At 34.6% G+C, this 27,775-nt stretch overlaps 1 protein-coding gene across 3 annotated transcripts in view; it reads right to left on the bottom strand.

Moving 5' to 3' along the window:
- Window positions 1-27,775, bottom strand: part of LOC138308053 (cytosolic phospholipase A2-like) — a 52,419-nt gene extending 24,644 nt beyond the window's left edge. Inside the window, exons 1-2 of one of the 3 annotated variants that reach the window (XM_069248999.1) lie at window positions 27,524-27,775; window positions 3,288-3,344 (exon numbers count right to left, since the gene is read on the bottom strand). In XM_069248999.1, coding sequence (XP_069105100.1) covers window positions 3,288-3,344; window positions 27,524-27,552 — 86 coding nt within the window. In that variant the 5' untranslated portion in view covers window positions 27,553-27,775. Of the gene's footprint in view, window positions 1-3,287; window positions 3,345-4,929; window positions 5,031-16,249; window positions 16,378-27,523 lie in introns of those variants that run through there. The other 2 variants (XM_069249002.1, XM_069249000.1) reach the window with 2 other exon arrangements.

Raw genomic sequence — 27,775 nt, 5'->3', positions numbered from 1 at the left:
AAATGGAGATACGAACAAAGCCCAGAACATTCTAAACGTGACTTCCGTTTGACGAGTTCCAATGATAACCAGTGCGGAGGTGTAAATATAAACATGTTATCGAACCACAGGACGTGGGGTGTACACGGTCCCCAATTACGTCAACCGTATATATATGGATATCACGCATTTTTATTTCTATTATATATTAATGACATAACTAATATTGTTACAAGTGATTGCAAATTGTTTGCAGATGACACTTCGATTAGTGAAGTAATTGATAATAACCAAATCTATGCTGCCCATACACTTTCACAAAATCTTTCGAATATAAGTACCTGGGCTCTGAAATGGGACATAAAGTTTAACCCCACTAAAACTGAATCATTAATATTTTCAAGGAAACGAAACGTCATTCATCCCGATATATACTTTGACAATAACACGGTTCATACAGCTAGCACACATAGACATTTAGGAGTTCTACTTTCTGACGACTGTAAATGGACTCACCACATAGATTATGTATACCAGAAAGCATTTAAAAGATTAAATATTTTAAAAACATTAAAAAAAAGAGTGTGTCACGTAAAACTCTTTTAAACATTTATAAAAGTTATATTTTACCTATTTTAGAATATGCTGATGTTTTATGGGATAACTGTACTGAACAATGTAAACTTCTGTTAGAGTCTGTCCACTTAGAAGCCGCTAGGATTATAACGGGATTGCGCAGAGGTACCTCCCATGATACACTTTATAAAGAACTAGCTTGGGAATCTCTTTCTGATCGGCGTCAAAAACACAAACTTATTCTTATGTTTAAGATACTCCGTGGATTTGCTCCACAGCATTTGATTGAAATTGTACAACCATTTTTATATCAGCCTGAAAATGAGAGATATCCACTAAGGATGACAAGATATTTTAATATTCCTATGTGCAGAACTGCAAGTTACTATACTAGTTTTTTTCCAAGTACCTGTAGAGAATTTAATTCTTTCGCTTTAAACTTTGACTTATCGAATGTTAATACTGTTGCACAATTTAAAACACTCCTTTTTAACATTAATAAAATGGAACCTGATATAACAAATACCTTTATAAACAAAGGTTCTCGAATTATAAATATTACTCTGTGCCAGCTCAGAAATTCCTCTAGCAATCTAAATTCTGACCTATTTCGCGATCATTTGAGAGATTCTCCAATTTGTTCTTGTGGCCTTGGTGATGAAACAGCCGAACACTATCTTTTTTCATATGTCCTTTATTTAATGAACAAAGATCATCACTCAGAACCAAAATACATAACTCTAATATCCCCCACTCGCATTTTAACGCAAAAACTCTACTGCATGGCTGTGACAATTGTGATGAAGAAAAAAATACATATTTATTGCAATGCATATCAGAATATATATCTGAAACTAAAAGATTTTTTTAGATTTTTCTACTATGATAGGTTGGGGAGATACACTAATAATAATATTCATTCATAATGTAATGTTAAATGTTAAAATATTTTGTTGATAATTGTACTATACCGGATTTGTTTGGAGATGGCTAATATAGGCTTTGCCTGTTGCCAAATCCATTTGCATATTATTTGCAATAAAATATATATGGATATCACGCTGTGTTGGGAACAGGTGACACTATATGACCATCACTCCGCGATTGAAACATCCATTTTGATGTACAATGTAGCCCTGTGTTACATGTAGAAGCCGCAGTTGGCTAGGCAATCAGAGGTCGTATATCGTGCGTTCGAGGGCCCGATAGGACCTATCGAGTTTGAATTATTTTTGATTCGTTACCTATGAAAGCACAATGTTGTTTAACCGAAGCCGAAGGCTGGAGTTTTAATTTCCTGTCGAAATTGCGCTCAGTTGATGAAATGTTTTATTATGTAATATCTCGGATGAAGTGACAACGAATGAATACTTTTTAACTCGTGACCTATCCGGGTCTCGAACGCAAGATCAACGACACCCAATCGCTTTGCCAAATAAATGTCTGGGACTCCTAAAAAGTGGGCGTTTCAACATGACGTAATGATGGTCAGCCCGATGTCCTGACAAGATCATAGCGCCAGTTTGAGGTTTCATGTTCATCTACAACATTGTTAGAGGAAACCATATGCATGGTGTCCGGTTTTATTTCGGTAAATCAAAATGGCTTGACTTCTAATTCAAATTCAACTTAAACGCAATGACAATGTATACGCCGGCGCTTAACTCGGTTGTTATGATAGTACTTGTACTGTAAATATATATATAAGGATAGGGAAACAGTAAACAAAAATAACATACACTATCCATTTTGTGTTATTTTGTTTTCCTGTTTCAACAAAAAAAACATTGCGTCAACTTTTGAATGGATGCATTAATGCTGCTTTTGTATACATTTTGTTCCTTTATCGGAAGCGGAACAAGGCGATTTTACTCACCATTGAACATTGACGATAAACAAACAATCGTTCTTCATGCATTAATTGAAATGTTGTATGTTTGAACTTTCTATATTCAAGGAAATTTTATTATTATGTGCATGACAAGAAGAAACACTCTATATCAACGAAAAGTTTAAATAAATATCAATATGCTGTTATGCTATTATGCATATATACTAAGTGAAAGTTAGATAATGTATTGCATTCAGCGCTTGATAAAATACAATCTAAGTAAAATGAGGCTTGCTATTCTGCTCCACTACGTTGCTCTACGTTGCGCTCAAATACAAGAAGAGCATCAAAGTGGAGTGGAATTACATGTCTTATTTTAATTAGGTTGTTCATTTATGTGTTCTAGTATCACAAGGAAACTATATATAGTATATATATAGGCTATGCACCTTGTGATAGCTTTTATATATATATGAGTTGTCTCGCTTTGTTGGTAATGAAAACTATGGGAAAGGCGATGACTTTAAACTGCCAGTATAAAACAAGAAGTTGATTTCGGTCCTTCGGATTACTTCTTAAACACCATCTTCTATATGAAATATCACTTTAATCCGAATGACTAAAAACAATGCATTATCGTTTAATATCACTCTAAATGACGAAATAAAGATTTTATATACAAAGCAGAATTATCAGCTAATTTTAAGAGTTCGTGACGGAAAATAACACAGCTGCTAATAGTATGTTGACTTCTGTTTGCTGTAGTTGTTTTAACATGCTACACCACTGACGAATTGGGTTATTCTCTAACAGAAAAACGGAAACAGACGAATAATTATTTTTCTTCAGATAAAAATTGACATTTTTTTTTTTGTAAATGATAAAAAGAGATAGCACTTACTTTGGTTTCCATTCTTCCCAGTACCATGGGAAAGGGGGGATTCCTTGCATTCCGTATCTGTGTAAAAAATAAACCAACAATAATTTATAAATCACACCGTACACATCCGGATGTTTACTCATGCACCCCTGAAGACACGTTTGAACTCTTCGAATTCAAAGACTGGGAGAGCTCATTAAAGATATTCGGGGTGGATGAGTTGAACTATCCAACGGAAAGTTGAAGTTTTCAACAGAATATCAATTCTACGTTAATTATAAGTTTTAGTTTCATTAAAACACGTTTATAAAGAACACGTTTAAAGCAAATTCATAGTTACAACGTAGTAAATGGTATTCCCCGTCAAGATTCCGATAAGACATCTAGGTGTTTTGTTTTGTTTTAAGGAATTAAAATGATGAGGGGATCGATCGCCAGGTGTAATATAGCCACGCCTCATGCTCACAAACGCACGTGTTTCTATTCAATGCCGGAGCAAACATCGTAGCCCACACAATACAAAATTCAAAGTCATGTGCGGTTTGATTGACAGCTGGCGATCCGTCAGTGATGTGTGAATTATGTAATCTTGACGCAATGATTTCAGTAGTCTCCTGAGGTTATAAAACGTGTTTAAGTAATGCATTGCATATCAAATGCACTGTAACAATATAAACCGAAATAAAGCATTAAATAACCTTTTGAAGTTACTTTCAACACTCAAACTGACAAATCAAGATCCACTTCAAAATATATTTAAAATCGAATTCGTGACTAGTTTTCCTAAACCAACGGTTTAAATACATTATAAAGGACATCGAATTCTAATCACTTATCGCGTCATATTTACTGGACATGTGCGGCTTTTAAAACAATAGTGACGACGTCTAACTCACTTGATGGGAAGAGGGTCCAGTTTTACCGACGTTTTATGAATACCTTACAATGTAATTTGAAATTCTCTGTAGAAAACAGCATGCAAAATGACATAGAAGTTAAAGGGGGAAATGTAATGGGTTTTTTCTTTCTTCTTTATACATGTATGGAAAAAGTTATTGCATGATGCTGAGGAATATTGATTAAACTTGCTCTAGGGTATAGTTAACATATCTTTTCTTTTCCATTTCACTTGGATAACCTCGATCGCTTCAACACTATAAATTCAGGAACTGATTAAAATGACAATTGTACGCTGGGATATATATATTTTTTTTTGATAATGTAAGACTACCACATTAATTAGTTAAATATGAATTTAGTTACTGGCTAACACCTATACACGACTCGGCCTAATGCTATACAATGTAGACATCGTATGTCTGAATGAATGGTGCGTACTGATACATATAGTACAAATGTAAAGCCTCTAATACAGTATTATAGTATCATTGGGAGTCAAATATAGTCTTTAGAAAAATAAGTAAATAATTTACATTTCGATGTTTATTAAAACATTTTTACGTGGAAGCAGTTTTGTATAAAACTGCACTAACAAATTGCAAGCCAATATATCACCAGTAAAACTACGTTTCTAATGCTTTGCACGTAGGAAGAATCAAATTGATCTTGTCATGGCTATGATAATTGTATTTAAACATTTAGGTTAAATAACAAATTACAAAAATCACATAATAATAAACATGTGAATTATTCAAACACTTACGCTGGCATTTTGTAGTATATCCTAAATCTACCGGAGCGATGTGTGTTTGCCGGAATTAAACTTTAAAATGAACTGACTTGCTGTTTATATACAGTGATAAAATGGCCTGACCGAAAACGGTCGCGCCTCAGTGAACCCGGATCTTGTTTACTACGCTTACTACAGGGATAGCGAATAAGAAATTTATGAATGAAAAATAAATATGTCAAATGCGGAGGTGTGGAAAATTAACTGAGGAATTCCCATATCATTGGAGATATAAACTGTTAGTTGACTTCCCACATTTCGGATCGTATTTCGTGACACTTGGATACAAGCATGGTGTACATGTACTTATCTAGCTCCTCAAATAATGAAAAGAAAAAATAATCTAAAATATTTCATGCTTATCATAAGAATGACTTGTTGAAATAATTCGATGGGAAAACGAGAAAATTCCAAAATTATTATTTAAATGATTTTGGTATATTTTGTGTTCTTCGTTTTTAGTTTAAACGGCATTTTATTTATCGTTCAGAAATTTTTTTTATAGAAAAACAAAGCAAATACCTAAGATCGGTAATCTAGCTTAAACACTGATTTTTTTTTTCATTCTTCCTGATAATAAATGCGCTTTGATTGTATGTCTTTTTTAATAGCTAGTGAGATCACATTCGGTAGACTTCGCGTGGTAGACAACCACGAAGTGGTTTATAATGAGAGCCCACTCAGGGTTTCTTTTTATGTCTATAATAAAATAACCAGATTATTCAAATTAATCTTTATGAATGAATCTACCATAGACTATCTCTTAAAAAATGCTAATTTATTTAGGGACTCTTTTTTTCTGTAAACTAGTTACGCATGTGTGCGTATCATCCAATGTTTTTGCTTTGGTTTTTTTTTCAAAATTCTGCTAAATCACGAAAAAAACCAGAGAGATGCATGTACATGTATATTATAAATAGGCCTACTGAAGGTTTAAGATAAACCGTGTACCATATATTGGTTCGCTGCATGTACGTAAATGTATATCTATAAGACGGTACAAGTTTTCAGTTTACGTATGTACATATACTGTACAAAAATGAGCATTGAAGTCACATTTATATCATATACATAATTTGCATAAGTTGACCAATCCCCTATATTTGTTGTGTATTCAATAGCTTAATATACAACAGGTCAGGAAACATTAGTAGATGAATTACACTTTGTAAATACTTGGTTAATATTATGATCGTTTAATCATGATAGAGAATTGTATCATCAAACAAAATTATCTTTTTTTTTCGTTAACGAATATATCATCGACTCCAAAATATTACAGATAATCATTTCTAAATACACTCCAATCCCCTCCCCTTTTCATTCGCATTGCCCCCCCCCCCCCCCATTCGCCCCTCTCTCTCCATGTCTCTCTCTCTCTCTCTCTCCATGTATCTCTCTCTCTCTCTCTCTCTCTCTCTCTCTCTCTCTCTCTATTTCTCTCTCCCTATCCCCTCTCTCTTTTTTGTCATGGAATGTTTGTGTGAGTGAGAATGTGTTTGTTATTCTAATTGTCATGTATATATTGTATTGTCGTATGTGTCTAGGAGATCATCTAGTTCCCCTAGGACTGTAAGAAATAAAGAATTAAAACATTCAATGGATCGAGTACTGTGTAAACTGTTCATGTTATTATCGTTCAATGAATATACTAAATCCACGTCAAATCAATATGACGTTAATTTTATATAAGCTTGGTTTAAATTTGAGTTGGTTCATTGTTTGGTGAACCCATTGTTTCAATACAACAGACCATCTGTTGGTTTCTTATTCGACATATGATCATTTTGTTATTGTTTAAGGTTTTTTCAGAACGAATGTGACGTGACGTAATACTCATAAATGAACAATGGTCCTTGATCGCCTGTGTATTGTTATAACATAGAGATATCATCATAAATATTATGTAATGTCGCTTTTAATTGGACGACACAGTCGCACATTAATTTCGAAGGACGCAAATGGAGAAACGAAAAAAAAGAAATCATAGCGTCATTGAAAAGTATTTTTTTTAAAACAGTAAATACCGGTTTCAATACATTACAATGCGTGAAAACAGGAAAGCATTAGGATCAAGTTTTTAAAAATTCCTAATATATCATCAAAAATAAATATATATATTTTCGTCTTATAGTATTACATGTATATAAACACGCAGAGGTACATGTATACTTCTCTTACAGATAACTCTTTGAAATTGTTATTGAGTCAATACGTGAACAATTTATTGTAAGATATATGCATACACAATGTATCATGTTACTATGTTTCTTGTTGTTTTGTTTGTTTGTTTTGTTTGTTGAAGTGTCGAGTCACTGATATCATTGCTGTACTGTAACAAAACAATGATGCAGTGTAGGATGCACAGATGCTAAACCGACTACGGGTCCGGGATACGGTTACCACAGCACAATAACTCAAGTTGAATGGTCTTTGATATCGATACAACAAACAGATCTGCATGTTATTTTTTATTGGTATTTTAACAAACTAATGGTATCGCAAGGTGGACTTGTGTAATATACACAATAGATACAGCTAGGCTTGTACGCATATCGTTTCTACATAGCAATGACGAAGCGTTGCGATTTGGCCAATGGCGAGTAAAGCAACCCTGAGTTCAGCCGGAATATACTGATGAACATGGAACGTGACACCACAAATCGATTGTATATAAGTCATATTCAACGAATGTCTATTTTTATATTACAACTATTATCTATATAAATGTAATCTGCACTTGAAAATAGAAAAAATTGACATATTTCAACAAACCTAGTTGTCTTTAAGTCAGTCTTGTCACGTTTTCGGTAACTAGTTTCTACCAGTGAGATTGTATCAGTGAGATTATGAAATTTTGGACAAATTCCGGAAATGTAAATCCGATAATTTCCGAAGACTGACGGAAATTTCTCCGAAATGACGCGATTATATAAAGATGATAACAGTTCACGCTATAGCAAGAAGACATCATAGGGTAAATGGAGTTCTGCTGGAAATGACAAAAGTTGTTGACAATTTTTTTAACAAGGTCACATACGTTTTGTAATTGTTACATTATAAGCTACATTGTACATCATCCTCGAATCCAGAGGTTACAATTACTGACGTTATAACCACCCCCGAAATATACAGTAAAACTGAACAACAAAAAATACATGTCTAATTCTACATTTCCGTTGAACTTCTAAGTGATTTGCTTCTTAGTGCAGTTGTGTACATTATATCAGAAGACGCCTTAACCTTTGGGGGTGTGTCATTGAACTGATTGAAATTTCATCTCGATGTGTCATTTAATTGATAAATTGCTAAAAATGCCTAACTGTACTGTAAGTCAAGTATTACTAAAGCCAACTGCAGTACATATACATGTATATGGCCCGGCGCCACATTCACTGCCCAATATGACGATCAAAGACCAGGCTAATCCCTATTAACTGGATACAAGGTGGTGGATACATTTGTCTGTTAATCACAAAGTGACCAGATGGTAGTTTTGCCGCATAACCTTTTTTCATACGTAACGGACACTAAAAACACCTTTAAATCGTGTATCTTCACCCTTTCGCGCAATATCTTTGCACCCATTGACCCTCGCATAACCCCCACAAGAATTAATTAGGAAAAGACATAATAGCTTACATGCTATCTGACTTAGCCACTGTTCAACTGTTAATAGTTTGTTGTTGTTGCATTCATGCTTAGAGGCCGAGGTGTGAGCAATTGCCAGGTATTGACCGCTGGTCGATGTTTTTCTCAAGAGTACTCAGGCTTCCCCCTGCCGTCTTAGCCCAGCGCGTTCTTAATTGAACTTGGCTGTTAGTGGCACGTTAAAGAGACCAAACTAAACATTTGTGCGGGGGGAGGGGGGAGGTTAGTTGTTTGTTTCGGTATAAAATTTCTAAACATATCATATATCTGGTTACTAATATATACCTGTACAAGTGTACTGATAAATCTGCTGGAACAAAGATAGAAAAGTTTATGTGTCCCTATTGAAGCCAATCCAGCTATATACATGTACATGTACTTTCAGACAGATTTATGTATACGAAACAGACATTTTTGTGAGATATACATGTATATGTTAGTGAGACAATCTACATGTAAATCCCACATAGCGTGAACTTTACAAAAAGACAATAGTTTTTGTACTTACTTGTTTATGTTCATGTCCAGGTAAGACTTAGGCAGACATTACTATATAAATACCTTGTACACAACTTATGTAAAGCTTTAGCCTGTCCTACATATACATACAATACAAGGTTGGTCAGTTCTGGATTAACCGTAAGTCATACTAATATTTGTGCATATCCTATGTTCATATATGGTCAGCTTACGATTTCGAAATGAACTTAACACAAAAAGCATTACACACATTCATTATAAGGATGATTGCAATAAAACTATAACCAAAATGACAAGAATTTATCCTCTTGGCAATTCTGCACTTGTCTTTTGAACGGTCACCCTTAATACCGACAACAAACGACAAGAACGACAAAAAAACGACAACACGTTTATATATATATGTATATGGTGGAAACCTATAAAGTCCTAAATAAAATAGACATTGTTAACAGTGAAAATATGTTCACCCCAACGAAACACGCTTTAAGAAACCCTTCCGTCTTAACACAGCAAAGTATGTTTTTAGTAACAGAATCATTGAGTCCTGGAATTCCCTTCCCAGAGAGGTGGTCAACGCAGAAAACATTAACATCTTTAAGTACAGACTGAACAACCACTGGAAGAACCACGTCCTGAAATTCCAACCATCAACCTAGTGCACTACTGATATATACATAAATCTTACTAGAAACTAGGAATACTATTATACATGTATACATATGCTAACGCAATCACACGTATAATTTTTTAACCGTTTATGTAAATATTACCATATATCTATATAAGCAAATATGGCTTTCAACTAAGAGAAACTGAAGAGTATATGAATAAGGACTATAGGTAAGGGTCTTTTGTGGCCCCCAAATCCCCTATTTTTAAAGTCTGTTATTTTAAGATGATAATCTTGAATTTCAAATATCTACTTCATACCTGACATATTTGATAGTGCTTATTAGGTAGTGTAGCAGTTGCCATGGCGACCATTTTCATTATACATAAATTGTGCAAAATGCGAAAATTTCATCACAATTGGCCTTTTTATGCAGTTTTTTTTATCTAGTTAACATAGAGCGCATTATAGAACAAACTATATATTTCTCAAAACGATGTATTCTTCGTGTCTGGTAATTCCCTTGAAATACAATGTATAAAGTTTGTTCTAGGTTGTGCTTTTGCTTTAAAAGAAAAAATATTAGAAATATGCAAAATTGACCAAATTTTGAAATTTGCATAATTTATGCAAAGTTACCATGGTTATATAGCAAAAACATTTTTCTGTCAACAAAAATATAATTAAGTTTTTATCAGGGGCGTATTCAATATTTCAAACGTAGCAATTTAATTTCTAAATACTTAAGATGTTATTTGTAATTTGGTAGATTTAGGGGCCAAAAAGGGCCATTACCATATATCTAGTCCTTTAGTGATAACACAAGATATGTTATTCAGTACATTTTCTACCAAGTTTTTTGAAGATCGAAAAAAAAATTAGACAGCTTTGTATATTCTGAAATCGGCAGCTGGTCAACGATAGATCAAGTGACAGAGGTGTGTCGTGCTGACAACACATCGTAACATATTTTTTTTTTTTCTAAGTTCCGGTCAGTTCAAAACGAATTTTGTGCGTCATATGGAATCGTTGCTGGTACAGTTGTGTATTTGTGGAAACCCTATTGAGGTTATAGTACAACTCACTGAAATATGCCGATAAAGACACTGAAAAGCGCATCATATACATGTCATTTCTTCTATATGATGTTATAAATGTATATTCTTACTAAAAATATATATGCAAAACGCTTGACCACAATCAAATCCATTGAAAACGTATTAAGAATTGTGAAATGAGAGAAAATGCGCGATGTTACATCAATAATTTTGAACTATTCAAGGAGGTAAAGATACAAAAACGAAATCCAAAAATTTATTAAGACCAGATAGTACATCTAATAGTATAAAATGTATATATATATATATATATATATATATACGGAGTACTTTAAGAAGGCAAATTAAGAAGTGATTAGGATAGGAATTTATGCATTAAGCTCTAAGCGTGCTTTCCAATTCTCAAATATGATTATATTTTGTATAGTAAGTATATATATCAACATATAAATTAAATACTGTTTAAACTAATGTATGGATCATATATACTTACATAGCTTCCGTCATGGTACAATGTGGTTGTCTCAATTCGGAAGAATCACATGTACACATACACTTCACTGCGGCATTTTATGAATTAAACAATATCAATCCGGACACAGAAGTAACTATAATGGAATGATGTCAAAAACTGTGTTTATAAAAACGTGATGTCAAATTATAAACTGAGCAAAAATGTACTGACTAGGGTTGTTTGTCTTGTTCGACGGAGAGAACAAAGGGCGATAATTACGGCCGAGTCGCTGTTCCGTGATAATTACAGGGTAGGGTAATTAAGCGTGGATGACTGTCTCTGATGTTGTGATGATTTCTCAATGACAATGACAGTTCAATTAACTGGTCTCAATTAGTGCAGACTAATTACGTGTTTTTATTTCCCACCTTTATCTTAATCAAACGAATAAGAAATAATTAATTCGTCTTATATAACTGTCGGTACCAGGTAGATGTAAACCCTTCTTTTGACAATTTGGTATGATCGAGAGTTAATGTAAGCCGAAGGTGTTACTAAGAGTAAAAGCTATCACACCATTTCGTGAATAATTTCCCATAGACAACGGTGACATCTGTACAGTCCTATTTTTAGCAGTGTCTATTGATACACATATGTCATTGGTTTGCAGATACAAAGTAATTCGTCTCCATTTCGAAGACGTTGACATAAATCACAGCAGGTGTTTCTTTATTAGTATAAGCATATAAATGTTTTGATTTTCCTTGTGTTTTTGTATAAGCATATAAATGTTTTGATTTTCCTTGTGTTTTTGTATAAGCATATAAATGTTTTGATTTTCCTTGTAGAGACAATTTATTTTTTTAATAAACATGATTTAATACAGCCATTGAGAGTCAAGGTCATAGACAACGAAAAATGGTGACCGACAGAAGTCAAAGCCGTATAAAAATGTACAGCCAGGACTGATGTCCGGGATGAGCTAAGGTCATATACAACGAATAATGGGTGACCGGGAGAGGTCATGGCCATACGCAACGAGAAATGACCATATGCAACGAGAAATGGTGACCGGTAGAGGTCAATGCCATATGCAACGAGAAATGGTGTGCGGTAGAGGTCAAGGTCATGTAAATACATTCTAGTCCTTGTCCATTGTTGTACTTTTAGAGTGCCGAAACTATATCCTAATGATCTTAAAATTGAGCGACACATAAAATTCACAGAAACACTACATGTAATATGTCAATACTACATGTATTACCCTCTATTCATTGCTATCTATAAACTGGCACCACAATGGTGACAACCCATCGTCAACACAGACGGTAAGTACAGTACATCATGTATACAGCGTTATATAGGCTTTTGTTTAAGTATTCACACTTGACATTTGTACAAACATAATTAGGAGAGCATGGTTCTTAGATGTACATGTATGAAACAGCCCCCGGTTTCTCACACTAGCGTTACTTCTCAGCTTACTGACTTATATTAGAATTATTAACATATATTTACCCCATAAAACATCCTTCAAGTGCGAGAGAATATTCAAAATGACTACCGAAATTGCATTTCCGTATAATTCTAAACTCGTATCTCGGAACATCCTCCGGATCCAACAACACAACTTTCTATATCATTGATTTGATAAGGCATTTGAGTCGGATACATCCATAGATTAAAGCATGTACTTACAATTACATATGTTTCTCATTCTGGTAACTGTTTGAAACCTACATGTATAGTTACTGATAACGTCGATCGCTTTGAAGTTTTGCCCCTACTGTTCACACACAATGCTTTGGACCATTAGTAAGTGTTTTTGTAACCTAAACCAACCAAGCGTGGTGTTTTAGAGTTAAACCAATTGGTTATATGTCTGTGTTTATTTCACACGTGTACGGGCGATGTGGAACAATTCTTAGAGGGGAAGAGAAATTGGTAACTGCCCCCTACCCAGAGGTCAAGGTCAATCTAAATCACACACGTGCGTGGTGTGTTTTTGAGATAAAATTTGGTTTAGATTATTAAAGCTCCTGCTGCCCATGGTTACAGATGGAAACTAAAAGACCTTTCAGTAAGAAGTTTTTATAACTTGATACACTTCTGAATTTACATATGTTTAAAGTCGAAATTTGATCGTCGCCTGTATCGAAATAAAGTCCCGCTTTTTATCCTTTTCTATCTGTACATGGATTTGGAACAAGCTATTCATTTTCATTACTATTTAATGATCTGGACACATTGTATATACGCTATAAACTTGATATAATGAAATTTCAAATCAAACAGATACATCGACAATAATCTTATGCCAAATAAAATTGGGAGTACACGAAGAAAAAATACCGATCAACGGTTGGTACATGTCCCTAGTATGTAACGCGTGGATTGCGAACTCTCAGGTTGGAGGTCAGCGTACCATAAGACCTTGGATCACCATAAAATCTTGAAGCACCATATGACCAAGAAACACCATAAGATATCGGAGTACCATACGCTCTTTGAGCACCCAAAGCTCCACAAGATAGCGGAGCACCATAAAGTCTAGGAACACCAAAAGATATAGGAGCATCATAAGATCTGGGAGCACCACGACATCTCGGACATTGTGGTGATACAGGGTGATCATAAAGGTATTGCAAAACTGAATTATGAAATATCTGTTATTTGGGAGCAGCTAGTTGTCATACCAGGACGACAAGACATTTATAGGCCAGACACGGCGTGTTATGCTAAGCTAATATATGATGTATGAGAAAATGTGAAGAGCGTTTGTCGTGTAAATATGAACGACCTTGACCCTCTCTTCAGGTGTACTGTCCCATTGTTTAGTTATTTACATACAGTAATATAAGACCAAGATACACAAGTGTGTAAACCTCGATAATCTCACGAGATTTAGTTCCCGTGACCCCGTCAAAGTCTCAACCCCTCGCAGTACGTGTTGAAAAATTCACCAAACGCGTGTTTTGTAGTCTTCATTCTAGAAGTATTATAATTAGACCGTCGACCCGCTTCTGAGCAAGTTTCTTTTTTTTCACACCGGGGACATAGGTTTGATTCCTGTTCGGGGCGTACGACAGGAATCATGTGTATCTCCCCTGTTCTTCTACAGAAGCTTATATAGATTCCTATATATACACGTGCATGTATATAACGTTATATCATAGATACCTAAAATATTTTTTTAAGTTCAAAATCGTGATGGAGAACGTTATATACAGGTAAAGAGGCGTTCTTTATATACATGTAACATATACTGTTCATGAAATTGTGTATATCAAAATGTGAAACATGGTGACATAATTTCAAAATCTGACATCTTTTTTACAATCATTAAAGCAGGCACCAGTTCCATTTAAGTTCCTTAACGTTTGTAATCCTTCATTACAGAAGTCAAAGGAATAGTTTTGGTTACGGAGTTCTGTAATGCTTTTCTAAGGAGAATTTTCCTTATATTCTGTAATGATTTCCAAAGGGGTGTTTCTTTTCAACTTCTGTAACGCTTTTCTATGGAGAGTTTTTCTTAGCTTGTGTGATCACAGGGACCTGGCACGATTTTTTTAAACTAACAGTATACATATATACATATATACATATTATAGTATAATATATATATATATGTATACTGTTGGTTAAAATTTTCGTGCCAGGTCCCTGTGTGTGTGATGCATAGGTCGTATGGAGAATTATAAATTATGGGATTTATTAATTTATTAGCTAAAATTAAGAAACCATCGGAATGTTAATACGTTACGTTTTTGTAAAACTTGGCCATGTTAATCTAGGAAAGAGTTTACACCCCCACCCCCCAAAAAACAAAAAACAAAACAAAACAAAAGCAACAAAAAACCACCACCACCGAACAAGGTTCATTGACACGCGAAATTCTAATGTAAAACAATACCGTACCATATATGACCTATATCCTGATAATGAATGTTTTATCACTACAAGGCAGAGAAACAGCTGCCTCGGCTAGAAACTTATAAAGTGTAACTGGCCTATATTGTGTACGGGGTCAATTTATAGAATATAATTAATTCAAAATGTCACATCAAAACGGCAATTAGTTCCGCATACTCGTATCGTTGATAGAATTAATGTAATTTCTAACCGCAGGATAAACCAGAAATAAAGCGTTAACTTATAAGTCTGTTAAAAATAGCATAATAGTATTTCTTTTATCATATATACAGTTGTACATCCTTGTACGAATCCAGGGAACTTTTCTTTTAGGCGTGAGGAAGGGAGGGGATGGGGTCGGACCGTTGGGTTATACGAGTGTAAATATGGTAAAGATACATAGCTTTTTCGAGACAATTAAGTGGATAAGGTGGTCACTGGGGCCAAAAAAAAACCACGCGATCTTCTACTACATGTATAGCATCGCTTCGTAAGAAATAGTACAGAATGACTTGTAATATTGTGTTCTAAATCTGGGGTATATGACATGACAACAAACTGCATTACAAACACTGCGTATACGTAATATACCAAAATATGACATCATCGATCTAGTAAGTAACCTGTCAATAGACCACACCTTGTTTAAACACATACATTTAAGACTAAAACAATGCCATTATATTAATAGAAAAACACTACTTTTTTTGACAATTATTGCCTGGCCACAAACATACGACGCTCTTGGAACTTCTAAGCGTATACTAGCCCATGCCCAGTCTTGCATCCTTAAAACTTATAACCCTACATGTATACACATCTGTATATAACATATGGTTTCATGTAGATTCATCACAAAATTAAGCACTCAGACATAAGACATTAGCCTTAAAGTCATCATGTGAAACATAATAACGGAATTATAGAAATATATAAATCATACCCTCGCGTCATGTAAAGTACAGCGTTTACAACGCCAAGCATGATATATCACTGTAAATGTATACAGAAACGAATTAATTTTCACTGTAAATATCAGAAAAAATACTGTACTTCACATCTTTAATCCTTTTTCTGTAAATTAACATTATGATGAAATGATTAAAGGAATAGACATTATCTTACCTTTATATAACGTTAATCCACACACAATCCAGGTAATATCACTTTAAGTCCTACACGTACACACGTGAATATATACAACATTTATAAATAGCCAGCCACTCCACGCTAGCGCTGCAGACTACAACAGTACTACCGGTTCCGGGCCGGTGTGTTCCTTCGCCATGGTTTATTTGGCTCTACCTTAGAGCGCGTGCAGACCTACTCTAGATCTATATCGACACGTAAACTACTGGTGTGTGAAGAATTACATATCAAAATGTAGTGGTGTGTGTAACGATGGAAGTTTCATCAAATATTCACTTAGACGATCAAATATCATTGGATATTAGAAAAAGGACTACATTTAGTATTTATTGAAACGTGTGCATTAGTTGTATGACAATTACAGGAAAGTTGATATTCATGAATATCAATAATTATGTAGTATTTGTTGAGGAAATTATGACAGATTTATTATTCTCGTGTGTGGATTTATGCTGTGGTCGATATATATGAATATCAAAGTGTATGTTCTTGTTCTAGTGAAATATGAAAATGCCATGACAGGCAGTGAATTGCTTGTTACCAGGTAAATACAGGTAACTTCACTATCCTATCTCAGTATGAGATATCGGATTTATTAGAGAAAGAGTTTTATAATATTTAAAAATGGCCATGTAGTGATGTAAAACTAAGAGTCGAAAAACTCTCATTTTAGGCCATAATGGAAACAAGCTAGTGTTCAACCACCTTACCATTTTTATGTGGGTTTACAAAATTGTAAAATCAGAATTTCAAACAGAGGCCAGAATGAACAAATAGGCATCGTTCATCTTGCACTTTTGTATAGGGCGTAACCCCACTGTACTGCTCCACTGCTTTCTTACCCCGGATATCAATGCCATTTACAACCAGAAATAAAACTGCCACCCATTGATAAGACTTGGATTATGTGTAGCATTACACACACTCTTGTAAACACTTTGTGTATCCAGCCTATTGAAATATCTATTTAATTACAATAAATAAAGCTATTTCAGTCAAACGTGATGACAGATGGACTCGATACGAGAAGAAAGGGGAAGTTGAGTCACATGGGTTGTTGTTATATATAGAACACCCATTGCGTGACCAAGCCGGTGAGGAATCTCATTTATAGCACGTCAACGCATCATTCATTTTGTATTTTGGGAGTTAGTGAAAAAGGTTATGAAGCAAACATTGCACGGATGTCAACAAATTACATGAATCAAACTAAACACCCAAGTTAAGAAACATTAAGATTATCCCCGTGACAAGCCCTCCGTCTGCCATGAAGAATGCACAGTAAACACTACCTACCCGTATAGTATCCAGGAAAAAAACCAGCTCAAATCTCAGTCACTGTCCCTCTTTCCTGGTATTTCACGGTGAGATGAACGCAATGATAACAGCTATGCCAGTATTTTGTATGTTGTCAGACACTGCAATCTGTACAACAAATTCATTAACCTTGTGTGTTATCAGCGAAACGCCGCATACTCAATGCTCTTATCGATTTTGTCCATGGATGGCTGAATCTGCCACATTTAAAAGGATAGTATATATGTTATAGAGTAGTTGGTATAGTCCCAATCAAGAAGAATTTCCGTAGGAATATTTTAACGGGAGAACATTTAGGTACAAAACGGGGATCGAACTCAGGACCTCCGAACACAAATGGGGTGCTCTACCGATTGAGATACATGTACATGGTCACCGATGATCGACCCAGTGCGATATTGCGACATTCCTCCTTCCTGTCTCCAAATCGTCTCCCCGAAGACACAACAGTTCACACATTTGCATACCTACTGCAAAGTCCATCATTCCCAATGACTGTTGGCGAGATCGCTCCGAACACAAGCCAAATTCTCTATAGATTGAACTAACTGATCGCCGATGATCGACCCGGTCCAATCCCACTACATACACCAGTGATAGGATTATCATCCATCTACCATGTTCACTCAAAACAATACATGTAATACCATCTGCAATCACAATGACTTCTAAAGGTGGTTTTCATATAAAAGACAAATGTATCATTTCATTTGAAATATTTACACATCAACTCCGCTTCACCTCAATGAAACTATTTAACACCAACCACTTCCTTCCTTTCTCAGTTTCTCCGCAGTTCACTTTATTTGAACAAGGTTGACTTCCCCCACTTAGGCAAAAGAAGCAAGGTAATTGATATTCAATCCATATATGAACTGAACGTTTAGCAGTTTAGCAGCATTCAGCTACATTTACTAGCTAGGCTCATTTAAGGTTTGTCGACCAGAAGACAAAACTAGAAGCCTTCTTCACGTGAGCAAACGCTCAATTGGAAGCCAAATATTAAGCGATTTCAATTGAAGTGGTGTCAGGTGAGTCGTTTGGATAAAGAAAACAAGTTAGAAAGAAGAGAAAACATAACATTCCAAATTTAGTCGCCTTTTACGGTAATGCAATGGGGATAAAAGGAACAACACTAAAGCTCTACTTAGAGATCAGGGCTTTGTTAACGTTTCAGTAAATTCTAGACATTACAATTTGAAAAATAACAACGAAGTACTACAATGTCTCAAACGTACATCACACCCATCACATTGTATAAAGAGAGATGTACTCATGTTTTCCATATTGTATACTTATCTTAATGTAGACTTTTGTATCGCATGTCCTCTTTTAACCTTCTCTCTCGGTAAATATAACATTTCTTAACATTTAAGAACTTTCGGAATTTCCATATTTTGAACATTGTTCCTTTTCTCACATTCATTTTCTGGTACATAACTGTTCACGATCTCCCTCGTTCTTCCCAGATCTTTTCACAAGATTAACTAGTTTCCAATTCGCCTAGTTGTGCTATATTTCGTATGACGAAATGGTTGATATATGGCATGCTAAGATTTGAAATGGAGGAAAGTCGAAGCACACAAATTAAAACCATCAACCTATAACCAGTTGTCAGCAACAGCATATCGCGAGATTTGAATGATTGTTTTTGGATTCTTGACCACAAATGTCCCTGTTTGATTGTTGAGCGTTCTGTAGTGAATTTCATATTCGGTTTAGGGCTCTGTGATTTTTTTTTACATATTTACAGTTAATGTTTTGTTTACAAAGTGAACGCGAAGAAAGATCTCAAAGATTCCTTACCATTGAAACAGTTTATTTATGTTTAGCTTGTTTACAATGTCTCCTTAACAAAGTCCTAACTCCTAGCTTTGTTCCGTATACGTATTTGGAAGTAAACTGATCGGGAATATTTGTAAACAGCGTTTACGTGTGTATGATGGCAATGGAATCGCGTCACGGTTTTAAATTTGTTATCGAATGTCTTCTGATGACGTAGAAAAACTTACTTATACTCTATATTGACATTAGAGAAAACTGGTACGTGTTTTAATTATTATAGCAAAGTACGACTCCTATGTTCAATATTGACCTGGACACCCCAATCTGATACACTGAACGGAATCCAACTTATCAATAGAATAAGTATTTTCCCAGTTCACGTTACAACAGAAAGATTAAAATACGGCGTGTTTATATAAGAATGTAGGATCGGCGAGTACTGAAAGTGATTTAAGCAAACACCACTTGATTATTTAGCTGTCACGTCGAACCCAGCTTTATAGTTCTCTAGCAATATAAACCTGTACTGGTCAAAGGGTTTAAACCATTTAATCCTATTGTAAGAGAATCATAATACCAACAGAGGTCTCGAATTGGAATGTGTTAATGTCCTCCTGCTGACGCGCGTGCACCAATAAATAGAATGGTCTGATGTCAACAGTTGGCAAATAATATTGGAGAATTACATAAATGTTTGAACATAATATTTATACTTTTAGACAATCAGATGACGTCATTATCAATTCTTAGGTGTACCTTTAAGTGAAAGTAGAATAAGAATGGTCTGAATATCATAACTGAAATGTTAATAGTTAAATTTATCTTAACTTATTGATGCTTATCAATAAAACATGTTTTACATCAAACTTGAATATTAGAGAAATCATTAGTAAATGACATTGAAAACAACTGTTGTCTCCAGTATTATTCTTTTGAGTACATTAAACATACCTTCGGTTTCTTTACTTAATGTTACGAAATAGAGACGACATCAATACGTGTCAATACTAAAATGATGTATTTAAATATTTGATATGCTTTTTATCACAATTCTTCTCCTTTCCCATAAAGGACTTGTTCTCATAAGTAATCGCATGCAGTGTATCTCCAAGTCTGAGATGATCATATAAAGGACGAACGACTCAAATGATGAGGTTTGACGTATAGCAGAGGTATTGAAGAGAAAAAAGTGCTTTTTCGTATTTGCCACAATTGTGGTTTTGATTTTTGGTTTTCATAATTCCTGCATCTTTTCACGAGCTTCATTGACTTAATTCAACTTCACTGGTAGATTGTGTATGGTTAGTCTGTTGGTTGATTATATTGCCATCTATGAACAGCTAGGACAATTTCAGGACGTCCTCCAGTATATGTAATATATTCTCTGTGTGTAACGTGTGCATGTTTTAGGAGACTGCAGTATGTCCTTTTTGTAATAGTGGATCGCTTGTCAAGAGTATAGTGTTGTCACACTGAAGCAAGCGGCCAGAGACACAGACCAAGTACATCATACTCTAGCGCATTACTGACAACGGACAAACCAGTCGTCCTACTCCTATTATGCTGAACGCTAAACAGGAGTAGACATCAGTTTATGGCGATTGTTTGAGTGATTGATTTAATCACACCATACTCTAAACACTAATATTTTAGTAGCCATTTTTATTCTTTCTATCCTGATGTTGTCGGAATGTATTGTTTCTAAATGCCTACTGTGATGAATCTGTTCGCTTCGTCAGGATCTAACTCATTTAGTTGCACCCGATATGCACGTAAGAAAAAACATGGTATATTTCATAGCAATGGATTTGGTTTTATACGTTTATCGTCCTATGAACAGCCAGGGCCATTTAAGAACGTTCCGGATTTGTCAGGTGGAGGAAAGCCGGCGTTTCCGTAGAAAAACACTGACCCGCAGTCAGTACCTGGCAACTGGCCAACGTGAGTTTTTCGCAACCAAATGGTGGTTGACTTGTGGTAATATATCGGAACATCTAAACCATTCGGCCACCGCGACCCCATTTTTCGAAAACAACAGTCGTAAGAGAAAATTACATCATTATGCGTATAAAGTGTCCAACCCAAATTTTTCAATTGATTTTAAATTCATTAAACGAAGCATTTGATGAGATTAGAAATACATACATGTACAAAAACACGCGATTTTGTGGACATTAGTTCAATGTTAATGGAGGGAAAACTAATGTAATAGAAAACTGCGGGAAGGATATTTTGTTACGGATAGGAAGAAGAACTTAAAAACACATTAAAGTATATGCCTCACTTCGTGTTCACGTTCTGAGACACCGTTGTGGTAAAATGGATACTTGGTAACTGTAAATTGTATGCCTCACTTTGTGTTCACCGTTCGGAGGTACAATTATGATAAAAATGGATACAAGCCCATAAATTTACTCATTAATTTTCTTTGTTTTCAAACTTAATCCGACTTTCTGATTTGCCAGTTATTTTTGTCACTACTCTACATGTATAAAGAAAACGTTCGAGAATGGCGCGGAAACACGACGTAATCGTGACGTAATTGCAGAGACATCGACGTTATGGATTTGGGAAATCGTACGTTCAAACGTATACCGTTTTGTCAAGTAGTCTGAAAAAATAATCATGAACATTGATGTACGCGGATTCATACATTTTGCAAAATGTATTTCATACCCTGATGAAATATATAAAATTGTAGTTACAGCATTACTGAATGTATTCCCACACTCAGTAACAGTTTAAGATCTCGTCCTACCACTCGAGACTGCAGATACAGTGTATCACAATGATAGGAAGGTCAAGTAGCAGTATCCGCACTGTAGTTTAAACGTAGATCATAATAAGGATGCCGACCTCCTTGTCATAAGACCACGACCTTTATATGACAATCTCCGCATGTTGAAATTCACTGAGACACTTCCTATACAGTTCAAGTAGGTGTGTAAACAAAAATCCAAATAAATTTCCATATACTTGGTAGATAATAAAACGATGTTTAATGCCAATTGAATGTCAATTCACTTACAGTTTCAACAGTCTCAGTAATTATACAAAATTCGCTGTATTTATGGCAAAACGGCTCATTCATGATACCCATTTTGTCTTGATGTTTCCATTTTTTTTTTAGAAATTGTTTTGTTATGATTTTGTTTACTAATATATATGTTTGTTTTTAAGATTGTCGTAGCTCCATCTGTATTTCTGTCATTGTCATAAAACAGTTACCGTTTGATGTTTAATCTCTTTACGTTTATTTCCCGTTGATTACTCATCTAGCACAAAAAATAAATTCTGATGTTTCTCTGATTTTTGGTTAACGACAAATGATTTATATCAAATAGATTGAGATGAACCAGACAACGTTGACAGTGTATAGTTGTATATGGATCAATCGCCTAAATTCTGAATATGACGAGTTTTCTTTCATGGTCTGTGTTTGTATAATATAAAATAAATCTTTTGTTTTTGTTTTACTTTATCTAGTCTCATAGCAGCTCGTATGTATCTCACTCTGTACTTTGCGGATATCCCTTTGGTAGGTTTCCATGTGATCCTAGCTATTGCGAATAACAATCATTCCAAATCTCATATCAAATCTTCCCAAAGACGTAGATTTTCTCGAAAATCCGGACATAACTCAAAGTAATTTGCTAATTTGTCTGTCAGACAGTTGCAATGCGATTTCCTGTTATCTGATGTTTGTCTCCCGGTCACTTGAAACGCTAATTGTTGCGAGGACTAAACAGTGGAATTCTTCTACCCAACCTTAAGCATTTTCTTGGAACTGACGATAACTTTCAGCTTGATACTGAAATCTACAATATAAGACCAAGGTGACTTCCTGATGTCTATTCTCATTTAAATGCTCTATATTTAGGATGGTATGCTCAGTCTACTTCCTTGTGGTTTGTTTGTGGTATTGTCTATATTAAATTCATTAATTTCAATGTCAGTTTTGTTAACTTTGTTTAGTGCACTAAGTCAAGGCATGAGTCCAGACGTTCTGTATAGACAGGACGGACGTGTACTCGTGGAATAAATCAAAATTAAAGAATGTATTTAAGTTAAAAATAAATGATGGACTCTAATATTATTAACAAGATACTTGTTATTTGTAAAAAAAAATACCAAAAAACTGTTGATATTAAAGTTCGCTACTAATTTATTACTAGGTGAATGCCTACATATACACAGACAATTAACCGTACATGTGGGTATATGTTTATACTTTTGAGACGAACCCCATTTACGCTCCCGTCTACGGGAATATGCCTAAAGCAAAAATGTCTGTTTAGGGTTACATTGGCAAAATAGGGCTAGTAGATCGGGAGGAACTTTTTAATGTCTTTCACTCTAAAATAATGGCCGGAACCGGAGTCTGAGATCGAAATCCCGACTTTATTTTTTTTCGTAGAAAAGTGTGAAATATTAGGGTCGGGGGTAAAAAAATTAGGGTCGGTCGGGTAACCCTAAACACATATTTGTTTTTGGCTTAATACACTAGCTTAGTTTAACCATCAATATTTGATCAAGTCTATTCACAGCTGTGGTAACGGTAATCCAACGGCTGTAATAATTTACAATTAAAGCACAAATACGTATGGCGACATTAATGGCATCATCAATTTAAACGTAATTTAAACAAAATGTACTTATAATATTGCTTTCGATAGGAACAAAACCGCCATTAGGACGCCTTTCGCGTTTGTATGATTAAATTAACGTCCTATTAACGTTCAAGGTCGTGTAAAGACAGCTTCCCGTGTATACAGTGTGTTGCATTGTGAAGGGCGTCAATGTTTTGGGAGGCTGCAGTGTGTTCGGGTTGGGTCTCAATATTATAGGGCCAAAATATATGTCTGCTACATTGGGGAAAAAAGGATCGGTAGGTCGACATATTTCTTTTTTTCAGTGTCTTTCACTCAAAAATAATGGCCGGAATCGGAGTCGTAGATCGAAATCCCGACTTTATTTTTTTTTGTAGTAAAGTGGAAAAAATAGGGTCGGGGGTAAAAAATCAGGGTCGGTCAGGTTACCCTAAAAAGACATATATTTTGTTGGCCTAATTGAACTTTTTTATAGTGCCCTCTCAGTGAAGCATGCTAGTAGAGACTCAGAATAATCACGGCCCAGCATGGTGTTTAATTGCAGGGATTAACCTTAAGATATGTTATGCATATTTTAACGAATATCTTATTCACTTATAAGACAACAACAAAATGGAAAACGCTTATTTATGACACTGCTTACTGTTGAACAAATGCACGTTGAAACGACACACGAAATTAGCCAATGTACAATAGACTTGATGTCTTTAACATGGACAAAGTCAATCTCATAAATTGAAAACTCGATACAGCTAAGTACGGAATAAACGATACAAACTGTTCACAACGCTCTTTGATATCGTTAAACAAATGACGTTTTTGTCAAAAGAAATAGTTGCAGATATAATCTCTAAGTTAAAAAAATTTCAAAAGATTCGTTTTTAATTGTTTTGAACATTGATTTCACTATTTTTAATTCCATCGGAGTATGAAAAAAATGTTTGCAAACTGTGTGGATCCGCGTTGTGACATCAACTCTTATTATTAATCTCTTGACTATTTGTTAAATGAAATAAGTTTTGAGGTACGATTCCATTGGTTCTACAAGGGATTATTTATTTTCAAAATTATTTACGAAATTTCAATGTTTCTATTGTTACATTATGATAACGTCGGTTTTTCGCCCCATATTCGATTTTCTTTTTCAAAGTGATTTGCAAAATAAGAATTTGCCAATCAGAAAGCCAGATTTAATATGAAAACAAAGAAAAAATATTTGTTTATATCATATATCAAATTTTTTATTATAATATATTGGCGTTGAGCTGTCCTACTCTTAGTAACAGTGACGTCACTTAATTTCAACGAACTTCCTACTTTAAACTGTCTCTATTTGTGAAATCCCCTAGAAGATTATCTTGCTACATGTACTTAAAACCAGTTTCTCCATCAGGAAGCGCACGTTTACTGTCGATTAGCAAATCCCGCATCCCTAACAGAAAAAAACAAAGATGTTATTAACGTTTACCAACCAATTTGTAACATAGCAGACCTTACTATACAATGAAATCGTCATTTTCGATTTAGAAAATGTGGTTATTTCTAAATATGTTTTTCACAGAAATGCAACAATCTCTGTATTATACATACAGTATCACAAAATAATATACAAATGTAGAACCGAGCTCACGTCTCTTTCTTCTGCGATGCTCAGACCTTGTAGCAGTCATGAACTTCAGGGAAAGACAGAGATGTAAGGAAAAACAAGAAAGATGATCAGAAGGTACAATAGGGCATCAAAAGAATAATTGTCTTGAATACTGAAGGACTCACACGTCTTTACTGTAATGTTGTGTATTTGCGAGAGAAAATTTTCACGGTATTATACGCGGAGGGATATTAGCGCGAATTTCCCAATTTCTCAAAGTACATTATATTGCATGTCATGTTTTTCCCTTTTATTTGTGAGTTTAAAATTTCGTGATCATTAATTGACCACGGATATGGCGAAATTTCGAACCAACAAGTAAATCAGGAATGTGCTAAATATTTCTAATACAACATATTAATTTCGTAACAATAAGTTAAAAAATTGATGGAATTTGGGGGCCTGATGTACATAGTCCTTATTTTATGACAATGGATACTTTAGTAATAATGAAAATAAATTACACCAGGGAGATATAGTTTTCGTTACATTCTTGATTCATGAATCGACACATGCACATGGTGTCCCAAAACATATCCCGATTCTGGCACTTTATAAAAAGTGTTTCAATAGACGGAATTAGCTATTTATACTATTAAACATGTAATGATCCACTTTTCTCAACGAGATATAATAACATGGCAAATGATTGTTTTCCTAATACTTGTATTGAATAACATCTCAAAAGACAAATTTATAACAATACGACAGTCTATAATAAATTTAATATTGATTAGACAATGGAGGATACGAATATGAGACTCATGCACCTTCAATGTAGTCTTATAAAAATAACGATACTTGAAAACGTCATCTGGAGCCGAGTAAACTGTAGATACACAATATTAGAATGACGAATGCAGTAGCTACAGTAAGAATATATAGTACGATAGTTCGATATACAAAAAAATCAAATAATATAATTTGAGACAATGTATGTCATTGTACAACACATACTGGTTTAGCAATTTAGAGATGTATGCTGATGTCGCGATAAATATTGTTAATTTCAAATGCTAGTTTCAAGTTTATGATATAGGTTTCGGTCAATAGGTTATACCATTACGAAGTTTATACCAAATGTTTTATCTGGTATAACATATGTGATGATTCACTTTATCTGACATGAATTACCCATACGTGGATTTCTTAAATCTCACAAAACAGATATTTACGTGAGTTTCACTCTAAAATCTGACATTACATATGTTTACGTGAATTTCACTCTGAAATCTGACATTACATATGTTTACGTGAATTTCACACTGAAATCTGACATTACATATGTTTACGTGAATTTCACTCTGAAATCTGACATTACATATGTTTACGTGAATTTCACTCTGAAATCTGACATTACATATGTTTACGTGAATTTCACTTTTAAATCTGACATGACATATGTTTACGTGAATTTCACTTTTAAATTTGACATGACATATGTTTACGTGAATTTCACTCGGAAATCTGACATTACATATGCTTACGTGAATTTCACTCTTAAATCCGACATTACAAATGTTTACGTGAATTTTACTCTTAAATCTGACATTACATATGCTTACGTGAATTTCAGTGACATGTCTCACCATTAAGTAATATGGGACAAGGCACAATGGCATAAAAGACGGTTCCTTGTTTATTTGTAATGTCGTAAATAAATTATATGTAGTACGGTATCCAGATAGATGGTGTCTAGAACGAGAAACTCTGACTTTTCTCGAATTTTCGACACGGTTACCTAGTCACCAGTCACCTACCTTAAACGTTTATCCTTACAAAATACGACAATAAGAAATGTACATGCATGTATCAACGCAATTAATGGTCAACTATCAAATTGATAGCTGGAAAATTAAACATAGGAAAATCAAAGAAAATGTGACGTACCTGAACATGTTGTCTGGGGCCAGTGGCATACCTACAGGACCTTAACGTATGTTCTTCTGACGTAAACCAACTATTCACTGTACGTAACGATAATTAACGATTACTCCGGTTGAGGATGACATTTCTGCATTAATTAAACGATATACTTATGTTCTTGTCATTACACTGACGTGCAGAATAGAGGTTTTTTTCCACATAAACAGAGCTTTATGTCAAATTGGAAAGTTTCCCATATTTTCATCTGATGTGCTC

Source organism: Argopecten irradians, chromosome 14 (assembly GCF_041381155.1).
Source record: "Argopecten irradians isolate NY chromosome 14, Ai_NY, whole genome shotgun sequence".
Taxonomy (NCBI): Eukaryota; Metazoa; Mollusca; class Bivalvia; order Pectinida; family Pectinidae; genus Argopecten; species Argopecten irradians.
Note: the sequence above shows the minus strand (reverse complement) of the source record. Positions and strands in the feature narration are given on the sequence as shown.